The 19,375-nt window shown below is 35.6% G+C and overlaps 2 protein-coding genes across 7 annotated transcripts; both read right to left on the minus strand.

The window, feature by feature from the left end:
- Window positions 1-217: 217 nt before the first annotated feature.
- LOC103980616 (1,4-alpha-glucan-branching enzyme, chloroplastic/amyloplastic) lies at window positions 218-10,636 on the minus strand. 3 transcript variants are annotated; one of them, XM_018825145.2, is made up of 16 exons: window positions 10,360-10,484; window positions 9,435-9,505; window positions 9,201-9,329; window positions 8,346-8,462; window positions 8,012-8,219; window positions 7,834-7,903; window positions 7,083-7,352; window positions 6,083-6,989; window positions 4,591-4,707; window positions 4,311-4,373; window positions 3,033-3,140; window positions 2,356-2,457; window positions 1,360-1,427; window positions 1,196-1,277; window positions 791-907; window positions 218-693 (listed from the first exon to the last, which is right to left on the minus strand). In XM_018825145.2, exons 3-16 carry the CDS (start codon window positions 9,252-9,254, stop codon window positions 430-432), a joined length of 2,547 nt encoding a protein of 848 aa, XP_018680690.2. In that variant the 5' UTR covers window positions 9,255-9,329; window positions 9,435-9,505; window positions 10,360-10,484; the 3' UTR covers window positions 218-429. The 3 variants fall into 3 exon arrangements, with proteins under 3 accessions (XP_018680690.2, XP_064958984.1, XP_009395337.2); XM_065102912.1 differs by having other exon boundaries at window positions 9,424-9,505; XM_009397062.3 differs by lacking the exons at window positions 9,201-9,329; window positions 9,435-9,505 and having other exon boundaries at window positions 10,360-10,636.
- A 1,044-nt stretch (window positions 10,637-11,680) lies between these two features.
- LOC135586628 (cell division control protein 2 homolog) lies at window positions 11,681-18,459 on the minus strand. 4 transcript variants are annotated; one of them, XM_065102915.1, is made up of 9 exons: window positions 18,347-18,459; window positions 18,110-18,142; window positions 17,828-18,012; window positions 14,506-14,626; window positions 13,322-13,495; window positions 12,832-12,995; window positions 12,639-12,726; window positions 12,380-12,433; window positions 11,681-11,901 (listed from the first exon to the last, which is right to left on the minus strand). In XM_065102915.1, the coding sequence occupies exons 2-9, from the start codon at window positions 18,116-18,118 to the stop codon at window positions 11,812-11,814; spliced, it is 885 nt and encodes a 294-aa protein (XP_064958987.1). In that variant the 5' UTR covers window positions 18,119-18,142; window positions 18,347-18,459; the 3' UTR covers window positions 11,681-11,811. The 4 variants fall into 4 exon arrangements, with proteins under 4 accessions (XP_064958987.1, XP_064958986.1, XP_064958988.1 ...); XM_065102914.1 differs by lacking the exon at window positions 18,347-18,459 and having other exon boundaries at window positions 18,110-18,249; XM_065102916.1 differs by lacking the exons at window positions 13,322-13,495; window positions 18,347-18,459 and having other exon boundaries at window positions 18,110-18,249.
- Window positions 18,460-19,375: the final 916 nt, after the last annotated feature.

The raw sequence follows: 19,375 nt of genomic DNA on the forward strand, positions 1-19,375 counted from the left end.
CAACATAATCCTCTCTCGATAGCTCATAATCTAATAGAGAGTGAGAGTTGGGTTGTGTGCTCCAATGTTTTGTAGCACTCCAATAGAATAGAATCTCATTTTTCACAAACTAAACTCCAATGTTGTGCAGATGCGAGTGTTGACCACATGAAATGTTTCCCAGGTAAAATATAAGGCATCTCGTTCTACTGATCTGCTCTAGAATAGTAGGTCATACTTGAGTCAAAAAAATCTAACCATGACCTGTATTAGTCGACATACGGACACAAAATAGTTCTTTCTTGAAATGCCCATATCACTGATTCAGGTCTTCAAGGAAGCATTTATACATCAGAAAAAAAGGAAAAATGAAGTTGAAATGGAGAAGCAACAGCTCATAAAGCCTAAGCATTATGCCGAGTGACATCATGACAACAGGGTTAGCCACAGTTAATCACTGGCTGTCGAATCTTCCGTGTCTATTTCCTTTTCATCTCTGATACCACTCGAAACCAGAACTTCATCAGAAGCTAGGTCAGGAGAATCTTGGAGCACCTGTCTCACTGTTGTCTCCTCGGTGCTGATTGTTTCCCCACTAGGGCTTTCAGCAGTTTTGTCAACCTGGGAATCTTGGAGCACCTGTGTCACCGTTGTTTCTGTGCCAGTTGTATCTTCATCAGGTTGTTGGAGAGTTTCATCAACTTTGTAGTAGACCTGATACCAACAAGGAGACTTAAATCACTGATTGAACTGATCCACAGATTGACAGGTTTATGAGGACATTATAGAGTCTGAGGAATGACAAACATACCACACAAGTGCGTGCCGGAGATAGGATTTTGAATGAGTTCGGACGGTTGTTGAAGTTTGTTTCCGAGACTCCTGGTATTCCTTCAGGAGATGTAAAATGGTCTATATCATGGCCGACCTACAACATCAGGTAATTATTACATTTCAATCGAATTAGTGGAGAAATTGAGTCAAACTCTCAACGCTCCTTTGCACTACACGGGACATTTAATATGCACACTTCTCTGGCATTGCCTAATTGCTATGTTTGGAGACATCATATTTGGTCTAATTTTTCTAGGGACATTAAACATAAATTGTGACATAGAGAAGACATGCATAGATCTTGCAGGACAAAATGGGACTCACGACCTAAACAGAGATGAGAAGTTGTACAAGCAATTCATATATGGAAATGTCATCTTACTCTTCCATGCCCACCAAATTCAAAAGCATCACTATCCAGTGTGACCCTATACTTTCCTGGTAAGTCGCACCCAACTTTATATCTGCATTGCATGGAAAGGAGTGAGACGCTGAGTTTATATATTTCAAGTGAAACTTAACCTTTCATGTTAATGAGACAGTTACCCGCTATAGGTATTCTCAGGATGGAAATTGAACACAAAAACCAAATCTCCACGTTCAAAAACAATTACCTGACACGGAGAAACAATTGACCAATCTCTCTTAAACATAACATGAAAAAATAATCCAAGATAGATAAAGAGAGTCACATCAAGCTGAGCCTTATTAAAGTACTTGATAAGGTGGTTCTTAAATGTAAACTAAATCAGCACAATAAAACCTTAAGAAAAAGACAGCAGGAAAAAAGGGCAGCTACACCACAGTCAAAACTTATATTAGTGACCAGTCACTTTAGCTAATAAAGACCACAATTGTTGATTGCAAGATTCTGGAATCAAATTCCTCCCTCCAAATTATTCACCATTACCCAATTCTGAGAGAGACTTAGCATCATGATAAGATTGTTCTACAGCTGCCTGGGTGATAAGTCATGTATTATGGGGGTAAAACTATGTACACTGCTAATGACCTTGCAGTGGTGATAGCCTCATGCACTATGTTCACCCTTTTTCTAAGAAAATAACTGACATACCATTAAACTTTGTAGGAACAGTATTATGAGGTTTTCTACAGCAGTTATCATTTTCAAGGATGCAGTCTGTTCATGCAAGGCAGTTTAGTGCCTTCTAGACTGCTTTGCCATTATTGCCAATATCGCATGAACAAAAAAAAGTTGATGCAGTTAAGATGTTCTTTTTCCAATATAATGGATGCTGTGGATCTCGGATGAACAAAGAGACACTTAAGGTATCTCATCACAGATAGCCAGAAGATCCAAAGGAAATAATAACTTTACATGTATAAGCACTAACATGAAGGTTTAAGCTGAACCTATAACCCTCTGTGTAGCATAAATGGAAAAACATATATTTGACAGTATAAGTGAAATGTACATTAAAAATTAGTGTAACTACAGTTATGCATATATGTAAGGCTAAAGGATAAATAAGAGACATCCAAAGAGGAAAGATGATCACAAATTATCCATCTTGTTTTTACCTTATCCTCTTCCGATATGCTGCTCACTATCTGCTTCTCTGATGCAAGGAAGTGAAATCTATCATCAAGCAAGTTCATTGCTCTATCAAAGGCATTCATGTGCTGGTTTGATGTCAAGACCATAACAAATAGGTATTGTCAAAATTCTATGAGAAACAAATCATTAGCAGAACAAAGAGAAACAGGTATACAAATTTTAATACGGATGAAAAAGAAGATTAACTGAAGGCTTATGTTAATGTAGGAGGAATGCCTCATGTTATACTAATAATATGCATGTCATTTGTCAACAGTACTAAGGAAACGTCAGAGCTACTTCTGGATCAGTGATTAACTTATAAATGCCGTAACTAATAGCTTTAGGAGATATGAAAACAAAATTTAAATATTACCATCATACCAAAAGACAAAACAATGACATTTAAGCATATAGATCTACAGTAAATAGACTGAGCTTTAATAAAACTTGACATGACTGGAGAACTGATTACAGTATACACTGATATATAGAAGGACCAAAATTACAATCAACAAAAAGTAAAAATAGCATGCTCTTACAAGAATCGGGGTGGCATAAACTAAATGGATGCATTCAACTTGCATGTATGAAAGTAAAAGATTCCACTGGCATGAGGGAAAAATGCGATCATAAATAACAAACAAGGCTGCATACTGACCTTGTATCTTAAGTGATCAGTGTCAACAAGGTTCCACTGGCGTCTACACTTATCATAGCTCCAACTATTGCCTTCTCTTGGAAAGTCAATCCACTCCGGATGACCAAACTACAAAATCATATCAGAGAAGATGATAAAATGCATTTGTGCTAGAACACAAGCAAACATTATAAGCTATGCATCTTAAGAGAAGAGTTTAGAAATGCGGAATTGTGGATTATGTCACACTTGAATAGCATGTGACTGTTAAAGGTCAACAAAAACGAAAATAAAAATCAATAAATTGAAAGTCAATCACATGCTGGCCAATCTCTTTAGGAAGGATGAAGGTCTATTTTATACAGAGTATTTTATGAAAACCCAATAGATCATTGGAAAATAATGAAAGCATAGGCTTGCTAAATGAATAAATTGACGAATTACAAGTAACATAAAGTTAAAAATTTTGGAATACACAAGAATACTCAATTAATATAAGGTATTGAAATCAATATTTGAAATACAGTCCAACCGGTTAGTATGGACCAGTATTTACACCAGCCCAACAACCAACCGGGATGCAGAAAAAATAATTGTCTAGTATGATCTGATGAGAGCTATACTATTTGATAAGCTCACCATACCAAAGGTAGGTGGTAAGCAGATTGTTATAGAATTGTACTAAACAATAAAATTCATCTAGTATTGGTACCTTTTCTTTTTTTCTTTTGCTAGATGCTACTGCTATCCTTTTTTCATTTTATTTATTTTTATCTTCATGTCACATCTCCTCTCTCTCCCCCCTCCTCCATACATGATTAGGGCAGTGTACCAGTATTGTACTAGACCAAAATTTTAATCCATGACCTTATAAAATGTATTTCTATAGATTTCACATCATACTTCACTTACTACATGTCGTAAGTGAGTCCGGAATTTACCAGTTTGAGTCCGGAATTTACCAGTTTGAGTCCGGAATTTACCAGTTTGAGTCGAATTTCAATTTCTGACATCAAAATGAGGTGAACTTCTATTTTTCCTCTTTTACCTGATACTCATTAGCAATTAACATCCATGATGCACACTTCTTTTTCTTTGTAATTTTAGAGACAAAATACCAAATAAATTTTAACGCTAAACCAACCGACTCAGCTACTTTAACATCATCAGATAGACACCTCTCTTTCTCCAATATGTGTAGGTTCTTGGTATAATAATGTAAACTTATATGGTAAAATGCTATTGCATGTCGTAACAAGAATTTAATGATAAAAAACTAAAGAATCATTGGCACGATACCTCATTTCCCATAAAATTTAGGTAGCCTTCACCCCCCAAGGCCATTGTTAGGAAGTGAATCATCTGCAGGTTCAATACTGTTAGCTATGGGAAGTAAATAAAGAATAGTTGGTGATAAAAAGCTGAAATGCCAATCATATGGGAAAAATATCTGATCTATGAAGTGAAATTATCTAAGTGATGACATAATTACACGAACCTAACAAAGAAAGGAACTGAAGCTTTCAAAATGCCACTTCTGAACTTTGACAAAAAAATAATTTGTATCTAAGAAACAGACCTTGTGAAGTGCAATCCCTCGTTCAATTACAGGTGATGCAGGTTCCAAATCAGACATGCCTGAATACATCACCTTGTCCATGAGGAGGAAGGAAATTGTTTTGTCTCCAACAATGGCCTGAAAAAAAAAAAAAAAGAATGACCCTAAGGAGTTCCTTAAAACAGAAGTTGGACAATAGTGAATTCCTATTTATAAGCATTTGTAGTGTTGGACAATAATGAATTCCTATTTAAAACAGAAACTTGACAGTAGTTTCCACTTTCCAGTTTGTTCAAGCTATTATTGATCTTCATTTATTTCAACTAGTGTCAGTATCACTGGCAGTACATATATTATTTGCCGTAGCACCATAGAGAAGTGTTTTATGATATTGTGTTCAATTAGGTAGTTCACCCCTACTGTGAGAAGAAAATGCAAGGTGTTAGATATTGCATAACCACTTCCAACTTCAATCTCTATATCAAGGATATGCAGCTGTTCAATCATGACATCAGTATACACTGAGTTTTGGCTACATCCCAGTCAAAACTCATTTCGCTTGGTCTAAAATCAGATTGGCAGAAACCAAGCCAATTTTGGTCCAGTTTTAGGCCAAAAGCCAGACAACAGCTCAGAAAACTTCTGAAGAAAATGAAAATTTACAAGCTGTGAACACATTTTCCAGCCCATTTTTCATTTCTTCCCATGTGCCCACTATCCCTAAGGATTTGTTCCAACTTCCTCAAATCTTTTATATTATATTCTATGTAAGTAGAATTGACGAAATAAGGATGCCAATTCTAATATCACATATTTAAGGTGTAAACACTTCATTATATTTATCTGAAATATGCAACAAAAATTTAGTTCAGGATCCAGTGTCTTCCAGGTTCCTTTAAATTTTTTATAATGCAAAATAGCAGAGATGAAGATGTCAAATCCTAGACTCCTATACATCTAGAGTAGACATTCCCTAGTATATCTACATGACATGATAGGAACGGCAATTTAACTCCACAGTCCAATATCCTAAATCCAAGATGCCATAGCTTGGATAACCAAATTAAACGTGAAGAGGTTTCACCGCTGTCCTCTAGTGACTACTGAGGTCTGTACGTGTCAAAGCCATTTCTTCAGCACTGCAGTAAATACACTCTTAATTAAATTTATTATTTTCTTTCATCTATAAGACTATTTACCATAAACTTAGGATAACTAAAGTCTTGATCACTTTTGCCATCGTCATCATTGAATCTTTGAATCATATGAAATTATTCTTTATAAAAATTTCATTTTTTCTTTTCATAATATTATAATATTATATGAATTTTCATGCTTTTTATTTTATGTTCAGTCTAACCACCGAACCTAATCTAGAGTTGAGTGCTAAAATTGTCCAAATATTTCATGCCTAACAATGATAGAAACTGTAAACAGAACTTTAAAGTCTGGCTATCACCAATGCCACTACTGGAAAATAAAAATATTTCAAAAATGGACTTCTTTAAATTACCTGATCATGACTCTCTGCATATGCTACACATTTCTCAGTGTATCTCCTGTTAGTTAAGCTCCAAACAATTTCTTTCATTGACCATTCACTGTCCATTTTATTCTTCAAGAAGTCAATCCACCTATCAGGAATTGCCATGGCCAACCGATAGTCAAAACCTACTCCACCTTCGTAATCTGGTCGGCATAGGGCTGGCATACCAGAGACATCTTCAGCAATAACAGTGGCATCTGGCAAAAGGTTATGCACCAAGTGATTTGCTAGCATCATATAAACAACCGCATCCACATCAGTTGCCTCACTGAAATATTCGGTGTAGTTTCCAGTAAATACCATGTTAATTCCATGATGATGATAGAGCATTGATGTTACCCCATCAAATCGAAAACCATCGAAGTTAAATTCATCCAACCACCATCTTAAGTTAGATAAAAGAAACCTTAAGACTTCCCAATTAGCATAGTTGAATAATCGGCTATCCCATAGCTTATGGTAACCCCTTTCCCCATTATGGAAGTAGGAGTCTTGAGTGCCTTGTCCAACATCAAACCCGTTAAGACCATCAGTGACATTGTTGCTAGCGTGGCTGTGAACAACATCCATAAGAACTCGGAGACCTAAACCATGCGCCTTGTCAATCAGATACTTGAGATCTTCCGGTGTTCCTGATCTACTGCTTACAGCAAAAAAGTTTGTAACGTGATAACCAAAAGATCCATAGTATGAATGTTCCAAAATAGCCATTAGCTGAACTGTGTTATAGTTATTTGCTCGTATACGAGGCAATACAGTATCTGCAAATTCCCTGTAAGTGCTTACACATGGTTCTGAGCTACTCATCCCAACATGAGCTTCGTAGATCCTTGGAGCTGCAGGTTTTGGAGGTCTAGAGTACTTGAAGATATACCTGCAGGAATAAGTCCGCATTGCAAAATTTAGCATATATATTGTGAAACAAGTTACGGCAACCAAAACATTATGGGTAAACACAACACCTGACCTTTCTGAAGGTGGTGGATCCCAGTGAACTCCATCATAAGGAGCTGCAAATCGAGTAGGATCAACGGTGGCATATCTGATCCATGCTGGAATCCTATCAACCCAAATTCCATTGCCATGTTTGAACCTAAATTTGACCCTAGAATTGTGAGGAATGGATGGTTTACCTCCAGCATCTGGGATTTTAATATTCCAAACACCAAATTCATTTTTTTCCATTTTGTGGTTGGACCCATCCCAGCCATTGAAATCTCCAATAAGTTGTGCTTCCCTACAAAGTTAAAATGAAAGCTTCCATGCTTCATTATATGCACCTAGTATTATTGTGCAAAACGTACTTCTTAGTAATTAAGTCAGTTGATTCAAAGATAAGAGATTAAGTCCCTCTCTCGTGATTAAACAAGTTCTAAGTGGTCGAAAAGCTATATATTATTATCACCTACATAAAGCCATTACATGTCCTTGGTTGTTATTGTAGCTGCCACCATTTATATTGGCTTTTACTAAAACAACACACTCAAATGCTGACCAGGTTAAATTATTTACAACCAGATTACCCTAATTTTAGTAAACGTGCTCAAGACAATGCCCATGATTGGACTCCACAAGTTCAAAATTTATCACAAAATGCATATGTACAAGTGCAGAATGTAAATAAATGCCTTGACAATAAAACCAATTTTAGGAAATATAAAGAAAGCATGTGTTAGAATGGGAAAAACAGGACTCTTAGAGACAGCTTGAAGACTCACTGGGCAGCTGGAGCCCATTCACGGTAAACAATAGCATCTTGTTCTCTGTTGAATCCAAACTTGAGATAACCTACGATGTAGGAGCAAGTAGCCAGAGACCAAGTCCCAGGAAAACATAAGTTTACGCATATATAAGATGCTTTAAACACAATTGACTTCAAGTATATATGCTTGATACCTTGAGAAAATTCTTCAAGACTTCCTTCGAATTTCTCAATCAATGATTTTTGTTCCACATATTTCTTTGACCTGTAAATGAGATGATCTTTAAATTTTTCCAGTGATGGATCCAAGTCAAATATTCCACAATGTTGAACATCCTCTTCAGTAGTTGTCATGGCTTGGTTCTCACCCAGAACACTTGAGATTGCAAAATCACGCTCAGCCTTAAAATAATGCAAAAAACAAAAAAATGGTTTTAGCATTTAACACTATAGGTAATGCATAAGTTCACTGTGCTTAAGAGAATATGCCAGAATTCATTTTTAATCATTTTCAAGAGATCAAATCACCTTCAAATTTATGGACAACCTATGCGGGCAGCAGAAAGGGTACTTAACAGAAAATCGTATAGATGAATTTGCCACCAGTGCTGACTGCAACTTTGCAAGCACATGACTTCTTGAGTCCTGTCAGCAAAGCAAAATCAGATACAGATAAGAAGACATAAATGTATTGTGCAACAAAATGAACTGCCTTCATGCACTGTCTGGTATTTGCATCAAACAATCTGCCCCATAATTCAGTAGTTAAAAAAGGGCAGACCCAGTACACGAAGCTCCCGCCATTGAGGGGTCTAGGGAAGATCAATGTATGTAACCTTACCTTTAAATATGAAGCCTCCAATGCGGGTCTAGGGAGGGTCAATGTACATAGTCTTACTTTTAAATGTTTAAATAAGTTGTTTCCATGACTCTAACCCTAGTCTTCCAAGTCATAAAGGAGCAATCTTACCGTTATACCAAGGCCCACCCTCCCCATAATTAAATAGTCTATAACATATAAAAACAAGGAAACTCTAAACTTCTGAATTTCCAAATACTACCATCAAGCTTGCATACTACTCATCCATGCTAGATTATCTAGTTTAATAAATCATCTTTAAAAAACAGTATACACTCCAATGCACAGAAACACTCATATATAGATCAAGTTAGAAAAGCCTTTCTATGCATATGAAACATTTCTTAGATACCACTTTTACCAAATAATCATACCACAATTATGATATGTCAGCTACACATGTGATATAGAACAAGTTCATGATGAGTAGAGGAGACTTTTTTATTTGACAATAGAAGAAGGGAAATAGAGGAAGGACAATAATCATAAAATGAAATGAAAAAAATGGTAACTAATAGACTCACTTTCTCTTGACTAGTCAAGTTCCAATCTTCCAGCAGTTCATAACCATGACACATTTTGGTCACATAGGTAATTCATGTTCAGTAGGCTGAAAGAATGAGGAATGGAACGAATCCATGATTTGATTTATTCTGCAACTCATGGAATAATTATCAAGTAATTGATATAGCAAGTGGTAGTTGATTTTCGTGGTAATAGTTAACTAAAGTGAAAACTAAAAAATACTTGGAAGTCACATTTTGATAGCCACCATCCTAATTCAGCACAAAGTGAACACTCTCAGTATCATTGTCTATGTTGTTGACACCTGAATAGATTAAAGAAAGTGAAAGTCTCTGAAAATAATAGGCATCAAGTGAGGTCAAAATGGCAAATCAAAAGATTAATAGGCATAAAGCTATGATGAGTGCACAAATGGGAGAAAGAATACCTAACCACATTCTGAAATACATATATGAATAAGGTGACACAGAGCAAGGGAATAACAAAAGTAGAACAGACAGTCGTTAAAACCAATGACCAGATATCGGAATACATATAGAACACAAACATAAGAATTTAATATATTATACAACAAAATATGATCAAACCACACATCTTTAAGTGATCTAGCAACCTCCGACTAAATCCATCCAATGATCCAAAGAAAGGCTTTTGGCAAAGCCCAGAATGTTAAACATGCCAAAGAAAAAGCGTCGCGAGGATACCAAAATCGCTCATACGGCGCACACCCAACATATCACTGGAACCATGAAAAAGCACAACTGAATACCTAGCAACCGCAATTACGATCTTGCCAAATCATCATATGTCGAACATTTTGTGTTCAACCAAGTAAATAACACAACGAAGTAAAGAGACTGCATCATAGCGTGAAAGAAAAAGGAAGGAAAGCGGGTTAATACTGAAAAACCAAAATCGATTTCTTCGACCCAATCTGAAGAACCGTACCGACGTAAACATACAATGAACTTTGGAAGAAGAGCCCGCGAGCAAGCAGACGAAATACCACCAACTCCCAATTGAGAAAACAAAACATCTCAAGAAGCAACAAAAACCCACATGCAATTCTTGCTCCCTTCCCCACTCCCCTCCAAGAAAAGATCAAAATCGAAACGGTTGAGCAATCAAAGGGGGAACAGGAACAAGAAAAGATCGTGCCTTTCGAGGGTGCGAGGAGGCTCGAGCGAGGAAGATCGGAGACGAAGAGCATAATAGCATCGTAATCTTCTTCCCTTCTTCTTTTCTTCGCCACTGACACTGCTCGTTCTCGCACTCTGAGATGTCTTTCTCCTCTCCACAGCCTTACATTTATCGTTCCATCTCATTCCATTCTATTCCGTTACATTCGCCACGCAATCGAGGAGAAAAGGTCCATTTCCTTCAGACGTGGGGTCCGTCCCGTAGCTCTGCTTCGCGCTTTCGCTGTCATCAAGCAAGCAAGCAAGGGATGCGTGGGTCGCGCTCCCAAGGGGTCTCTGTGCATACATCACACGGCATTACAACACGTGTTACTCACGTGAGTGCTCGCTTGCGAACTCGTGGAAGTAAAAGACACAAGTGCCCTCGACGATGGCGACATCACGTAAGGACAGATCTACGACTATGTGTGCAAACGAGTCGGATTACGTGTACGGTCGGAGTCCGAAGGATGAAGTTATTCTGTTCTTGGTTATGCTGTGCGGCGGAGTAGTGTAACGGCGGTAGGACGTAGCGGGCCTATCACGGGAATGATGAGTAGGGTCCAATGGTTTTAATGGTGTTGCCCTGATAGCGAAGACAGGAATGATGCGTTTTTAAGGGTGGCATGTTGTTGGAATAGTTTGATGGTTTGATGTGCAAGGATTAGAACCTCATTTAATAATTCCAATAGACATGATAATATGGTATAATACTTTTAGGACACATTTCTGAGGAGAAAGAAATAGCAGAGCTCTGCTAGGGAGGGCAGCCATGGTAGCACATTCAAGAAGACATCAACAAAGCATGTCTCGGACTCTTTGCAGAAAGTGGGGTTCTCATTTATTTTGATGCTATGAATCATAAGAAGCACGTTTCAGAGGTTGTCCCCGGAAGCATCAGAAACTTCACGACGGTAGCCTCCCTCCAACATATTTGGGACCATCCATACAAGCAATAATCTCTCTCTCTTGTTTGTCCCCCATATATCAAAATAATGCACAGTAACTTTTGCTTTTCCAGTGAAATCAAAATATAAAGTGCATTAGCAGTATAAAGCTACTAGAACGAAGGAATGGAACAAGAGATTACTTGAGCAAGTTGAGTTACTACTTAAAGATGAGGGAATAAATATATTGCTTTCTGGTTATAGTTAGATAAAGCATGCTGTGATGTATTTGCTTTTGAGTGCCATATAAAATATTTAAAATTTAAAAATAGTATATCAAATGGGGGATAGCGTATTGAACAGTCCGAGTCAGGAAGAACTGAAAAGGAGACTTCGAGTAGGTGTTCCCAAGCAATCAAGTTTAGTTGTGCTTTCAAGGCAAACATGTGGGAAGAATACACCAAATGAACACTTTCTTTACAAAGAATTGTACCTAGTAATATGGATTTCTAAAGATCATATAAATTTGAGTGAGAAAATTCAGGTTATGGTACCATCTCAAGATCCTTGAAGTACTCATGTTCAAGAGCTTTGCGAGCTGTGATTCTCTTTCCTGGTTCCAAACAGAGCATTTTCTGTGCAATAATTTGCATATTAGAAATGGAGTAAAGCTGACAGGACACAAAACTCCTCAAGACATGCAGTGGAACAGGCAAATATAATACTGCTAGTATACATAACAGCAGGTATCGAAAAAAGAACAAATATCATCTTCTCAAAATTGGTGAAGGCATAGAAGTACTAATAAGTTTATTTAGTATCATAAAATAGACAAAGTTCTTTGCCGGTTAGTGAAATGAATCAATCCACCTGTACGTTATGCGTTGAGGAAGTAAAGGATTGATGGTACTGTTAGTAATGAGACTAAAGATGTGCAACAGCAGAGAGTCAAATTTAGGATAGCGCAAAGGCTGCAGCGCGCCGTTATAGCTTATACCAATTGATGAACTAGCATATAAAATTCTTTTCTTTTTTCATTTTTGGACTATTGAAACGTAAGCTGGTAACTTTTTCTGGAAATATGGCAAACTATGAAAGGTTAGGAATACTCACTGAGAGAAGGTCGACACCTGCTGGTTCAAGATTTGGCACCAGTGCTGCCAGATCCTGCAGAGGAAATCTTGCATTAGGTTCTTAATATTTTCATCCCGGTAATTCTTTGGTATATTCTTAGTGGCACCACATAGATAAGCACCGAATTTTCAGAGTCATGCATGATGAAATTTTTGTGCAAGTCTTCAGTATATTTTCTGATGCATGAAGCATCAACTAATTAAACAAAAGGTTTAAAGCAAGTTCATTGTTTCCTTACCATAGGATCCCATTTGGGAAAAGAACACTTGAAGTGAGGTAATGATGTAACCCCTGACCAAGTTTCTTCATTAGGAGTACCTAAAACTCTTCATACATACACGTTAAAGGAAATCATATGACACTTTTAGGTATATATCAATTGCATGGAGCAAAACCAGAACTTGAAATCTTAGTGACAAAAATATGTAAACCTGAAAATATTGAACAACTGAGAAATCTCCGAATCTCCACAGAACAGTGGGCATCGATTCACCATTTCTACAAAAATACAACCTATCGACCACAAGTCGACTGGAGTAGAATAGTGGCGAGACCCAAGAAGAATTTCCGGTGCTCTATACGCCAGGGTCACAACCTGAAAAAAGAATAAGTGAACAGAGATTTCGATGCATAAATAAAATGAAGTATAGAATGAAATAGTTAGGATCATTTTTCAGGAATAAAGTGCTTAGAGAAGCATAGAGATGCAGAATAATTATCTTAAAGGTGCTTTACTAGAAGCACAAATATATATCATCAACGTTTCTTGCAATCAACAATCAAATATATCTCATGTTTGAACCTTTATGTACTTTGAATCGTTTATGATAGTTGTGCTACATAATAGTTTGTCATTCTCATCTGAGCAACCAAAACAATCAAAATTTGCAAGAAAGAAACATCATCAAATAAATCAACTACCTCATCGGTCAATGTCTGGACAGGAATATCAAATGCCCTACCCAATCCGAAATCGGCAATTTTTATGGTATTAGTTTGCAGGTCAATCAGCAAATTCCGAGGTTTTAGATCACGGTGAAGAACCCTATGAGAATGGCAGTACTCAATACCACTTAAAATTTGGTATAGAAATTTCTGCAAAAAAGGAAAGTGGTACTTATCAGCCACTAAGATTCTAAAACTGTATAATACTACTTCAACATACACCATACATATTCAATCAGGAACTAAAGGATGCCTAATAAACTAACAAACGTATGAGAGGTGAGCGTTGTTTTTAGCTGCCAACTGAGTACATTGGCCAAAATGATCTTAATTCTTTTCCCATGTGTCTACGTACCAAAAATAAGAAAGCCTATGTTACTATGGTTAGAACAAACATTAATAACTAACTAGTTGCTTGATGTGTTAAAATGATTAGTAACTCATCCCTGAGCCAAGACAATTTGGTAGAGAATAGAATGCTATAATACTTGTAACCCAGGAAGAAACATAAACAGAAAAAATAACAAGTAGATCGTTGAATCAATCTCAAAGGTGAAAATTACTCAAAAAGTAAAACCGAAAGCACTAACTTGAATATAGAGTAAATTAATGTCAATCTTGAGGGATTGAAATTAGCCAATGAAAAATCAAGAACACTCCCTTGAACACACAAGGAAAATGATACCAACTCAAATTCAGATGTGAGGAATGTCTTTAGTCTTTACAAACACCTATATGAGAAAACATTTTAAGAGATAAACTTATAACAAGAGAAAAACATGATTAGTATTTTTACAATAAAGTAGGTTCTTAGAAGACCTGTGACCAGAACAAGAGAAGATAGCTTTAATTGAATGTTTCAGAATACTTAATTGATGAAAAGAAAGATGGTGCACCCTCACATGTGCAGTATTTAGTGGCAGAAAATGTGGTAAGCTAAAGAAGCTCTTTATGAACAACTCATTTCCAATGCTAAAGACAAGTGAACCATAAATGATTCTATAATATAAAAACACGAGTTATATAAATTAATTGTATTAATTAATCAGAAAATTTTACAAAGTACAACAAGAGACAACATGAAGAGAAGATCAACATACAGTTCTATAGGTATAAGCATTAGAGTTATGAAAATAAGTACTAAGGGAGTGATACCTCACCTTCATTAAACGATGGTCTTCTGAAAATGTTTGACAAGAATCCATGTGCTTCTTCAAGTCCAAGTCCAGATACTCAAAAATTAGATATACACTTCTCTCAGAGGCCCCTACATCAAGCAACCTGCTAACGAAAACCCAACTGTTCATACGGTCATGTCATGCTATAAAACTAAAACCTAGAAAGAATAGCTCTTGGAATGGATGGTAATGAGGAAATTTAAAAATTCACTCTATTACTGATGCAAAATCATTCCAGCACCAAATAAGAAATATTACTAAGACCAGTTACTACATCAAGGATTTTTTTTATTGACCATGGTTATTATTTTTACAGTGAAACTTCAAGATTTAATAGTTTAGTATTTCATCAGAAATTCAGCTTAAATATTCAGACACTAGATTCATATGATTTTTACAGTGTCAGAGTTAACACAATCCACCATCATATACATATTATTGTGACATGGATATAAAATAAGGATTAATCAAACTGATCTACATCATTTTTTTCTGACTGCCTTGTGAATTATCTCACAATTTACTACCACCAACCATTGATCCTTTCAACAAAGAGTCTTTCATTTCAGACTTCAAAGTAATCAGAATTTCAAAAAAGAAGTTGTACGCAATAACAGGATTTGGGTTTGTATAAAGGGGTGGGTAAGGGGAAGAGGAGAATCATGAGTTTCTGCAGTTATCATGTGCCCCTTGGAATAGAAGACTTTTTTTTCTTATAAGATAGTTGTAAAAGCAACCATGGTTTATGGATCAATATGTTGGGCATATAAAACCCTTGCACAACTGATATGACAATGTCAAAGTGGATGTGCTAAATTTCTCTTAGAGAGAGAATAAGAAATATTTTTATCTGTGAAGAATCAAGTATTAACGTAACAAGAAAAATGAGAGAAAATCTTCTAAGATGGTATAGATTTGTTCAATATCAATGTATGAATATTGTGGTCGAAGGAGACGAGAATTAGTAGTGTGAGAAAAGGTAGAGTGAACCGTATGAAATCCTCACAAGAATAAATAAAAAAATATCTACAATCTCTTGATATAACTATATATAGATTCATACAGCCAACTCCATATATTCAGGTCACTTGGGCTTTTTGTGGTTTTGATTTAGCTACTATAAGCATTAACAGGAATAGTTAGGAAAGACAAAAAAATCAACTATACATGAAATATATTTAGCTTTTGAGAATTTTATTAAATCAAAACCATAAGAAGCACCTCATATCGATGAAGGCTAAGACTAAAGAACTACAGATAGACATAAAAGAAATGACTAAGATATTTTGTGGAGTGCACCAGAAGGCCCAAATTTAATATAAGAATTTACATAGAAAACAGTTTTTGATAACTTCAAATGTCAATGACTAAAAATTGATAATAATGTAGAAACTAGAATCAAAATAATCACTTTACTAAAATTCAACATCAGATGGATGTACGAAGATTCAGAAAATCTCTTTTTGCAAAAAATCGAGAATGTAAAATCAAAACAGAAAGTTTCCTAACCAGTCAATGTTCAGGTAGAGGAGATTAATATGCAACAATTGTACCATATTCAGAACGAATCTGAAGTTAGATGCTGAAGCAGTTCATAGTAGATAGAGTATGAACAGGTATTCATTTCCCACCTTGGTTACTACAATTGTAACAGAAAGATTCCTAACTTAATTTCCTCATCAACTAAGTTATTATGACGGGAAATATGTGATCCCAAATCTTCAAAACCCCAACAAGGAATGATACTCCTGCCAAATCCAGCAAATCATGGAGTTCACCATTTGGCAATTTAATTGGTATACTAATACAAAGCAAAGGTATTACTATTGAGGCTATATATTAAAATTATTCAAACAAGGCCATGGTTCGAAGGATCAGCAATCCACCAAGAAATCATCTGGAATCAACTAATGCTATCAACAACAGACTTTCAACATTTATAGGATCCTGCATATTTTATCCCAATCCATCGAGGTTTGAGAAGAACTCATTAGACAGAACATAAATACTATCTTCAACATAAGATGCACAGAAACCCTTTTTTAATCGAACTCTTTCCTATTAAGTTTTTAAATGCACAAGAATCTTGAACGTACACGAGTATCACTTATGGTTTTCCATGTGGTTTTGGGAGGCAATTAAATTTCAGGTATTGAAACATGAATTTCAGTATAATTTTCCTATACAGTTTTACAAATCATTAAAAATTTGCTGAGTGGTCAAACACTGACAAGGTACAACAACTAAGGAAATGTAGCACTCCACCCAGGAAAAGAATTGAAGGCATTTGATGACACTGACATACAATGATGAACACATTATAGAAACTTATGGAATAAAGGATCTTTTAACAAACATGGCATGGTCTCATTCACAGTATTCTGTTCTCCTTAAGTTCTGAAACTAATTATATTATTAAATTGGAAAATCAGAAAGACTTAGGAAGAGCTGAAAATTGTAAATTTCATCATCAGGATTCAGCATATATTTTTCTGCAATAATTTCTTTCAATCAGCCAGTATAGTAAAAATATATTGCCAAACGTGATAAAGCAACAGTAAAACTCAATCACTAAGGAATGTATCAAAATTTTTTATTCACTGTGAATAAATGAAAAGGGAAATTATAAAATCCTAAGCACAAAAAGAAATAAAAACTTCGGTAATTTATAGCATGACTCGTTGATAAGCATGCATGATTAAAAAGGTAATTCTTTACCAAACTTTTAAAAGCCTTTATGTGATCTGCAACAGTCTCATTTAATGATCTCAGTTTTCTTTGAGTTACATATCCTATATTGTGCTGAACAATCAGAAGGAATTATGGACACTAGAAAGACTAGGGAAGGTGAAACTAAGTTGCACAATACATGGAGTCACTATGAGTGAAACAGCAACAAGATACCTAAGGAAAGTTTAGAATGTTCATATAAACAAGTAAATTCTTCTCACACATTCAATGCTGGTTATGATAATTAATCTACGTTACCAGAAAGAATTTTCTTCCAACAGAAAACTGGTGTCACAGCAAAAGAAAGCTTAACTCTGGCCATACTTTGCAGTTATTAGTTAGTTAGCTAGGAAGTTTGTTTATTTTGTTTTGCCATGTTACACTTACATCTTGTAATTTGCCTTCTTTAAGCAAAACACAAGATACTAGGAACCCACTCGACATAAGAAACCTTTCCAATCAAACAAACGCAAAAGCTTGTTCATCTAGTATCTTCGAATTAATCAAAGCCTAGATTCCTAAATCAATGAAGTAAATGAAGACAAAGATGGTTGGGGCAATTGAGGAGCATAACCTGACTATGTTACAATGATGCATTTCCTTTAATAGTGAGACCTCTCTGATGACAAAGCCGGGGATTCCCTCACCCTCCTCTTTAATCCGGATCTTCTTAATAGCAATCATCTCATTTGTTTGTCGGTCTCGAGCCTTGTAAACGACTCCATACGTCCCTTCACCAATCTTCTCCACCTTCTCATACTGAGATAGCATTTCCACCACATTACCAAAAAAACCCTTACAACTACTATAAATGAGATAATGGCGAAATGGAGCAAGGCAATCAGTGCTAGCTCACCCTTTCCATGTCGAGCACAACTCACGTAACAACCTGGGGTAAAAGGAAAATGGTTTGTCCATCAAATCAAGCAGCCAGTGGTATATAAGAACTCAAAATCCAACAACAGAATTGAACTCAGACAAGAGAAACACTCATCAATGTAGTCCAAAATTGTCAAATCGGATCGGCGCGGGGCACCAAAGAAATCAAATGCGACCGATCGAAACTCTGCATGGGATTCGAGACAAGACACACCAGTCGCAAACGGGTACACTCGAATAGTCGGATAGTACGCCGCGATCGGGAGAAGATGAACCCGAGTTGCTCGTGATAAATCTGATCCCGAAGCAGCAGCTCGAATCGGAGGGAAGCCGCACGGAGAGATGGAAAGAAATCGATGAATCCGATCGACAACGCACGCAAGAGCAATCAGATTTAGGGTAATGGATCCACCATCGACCTACTGAGTCAGTGTTCCGCAGTGGGGAAGCAAAACATTAGAGAGAGAGAGAGAGAGAGGGGTGGGGGGTCGAGGGAGAGACCAGCACAGGCGCGCGCGAGAGAGAATGGAGCAGTTCTCTGTGGATATATATATATATATATATATATATATATATATATATATATATATATATATATATATATATATATATATATATATATATATATATATATATATATATATATATATATATATATACCATTGTAGTTGAATTTAAAATTAATTTAAACCTTAAAAAATATACATGCATATATTATTTCAAGTTATTGATATATACATGTAATTGTATAGTATAATATACATGTATATCTGTATACATAAAAATACAAATGAGCAAATATTAACTATTGATATGTAAATTAATATGCACATGTATATTTAGTACACACACACACACACACACACACACACACACACACACACACACACACACATATATATATATATATATATATATATATATATATATATATATATATATATATATATTTCAAATTAAATTATTGATATCTAAAAATTCTTGATCTTTAATGTGAAAATGTATAATATTTGCTCATGTATATTTTATGTTCAAGTTATTGATATACATGTAAATGTATATTAAAAATGTACACTAAAAAAATTGGTTAACCTTATAATTTAATTTATGACCTTAGAGAGAAATTTATTATATTATAATTACTAAATCCAGAATCAATCAATATACAAAAATATCTTTAAATCAAACTAAACTTATCAAATCTGTCCTAAAATTTCTTGTGTCACTTTCTCTCCCAATTTTA

Source organism: Musa acuminata, chromosome BXJ2-4 (genome assembly GCF_036884655.1).
Source record: "Musa acuminata AAA Group cultivar baxijiao chromosome BXJ2-4, Cavendish_Baxijiao_AAA, whole genome shotgun sequence".
Taxonomy (NCBI): domain Eukaryota; kingdom Viridiplantae; phylum Streptophyta; class Magnoliopsida; order Zingiberales; family Musaceae; genus Musa; species Musa acuminata.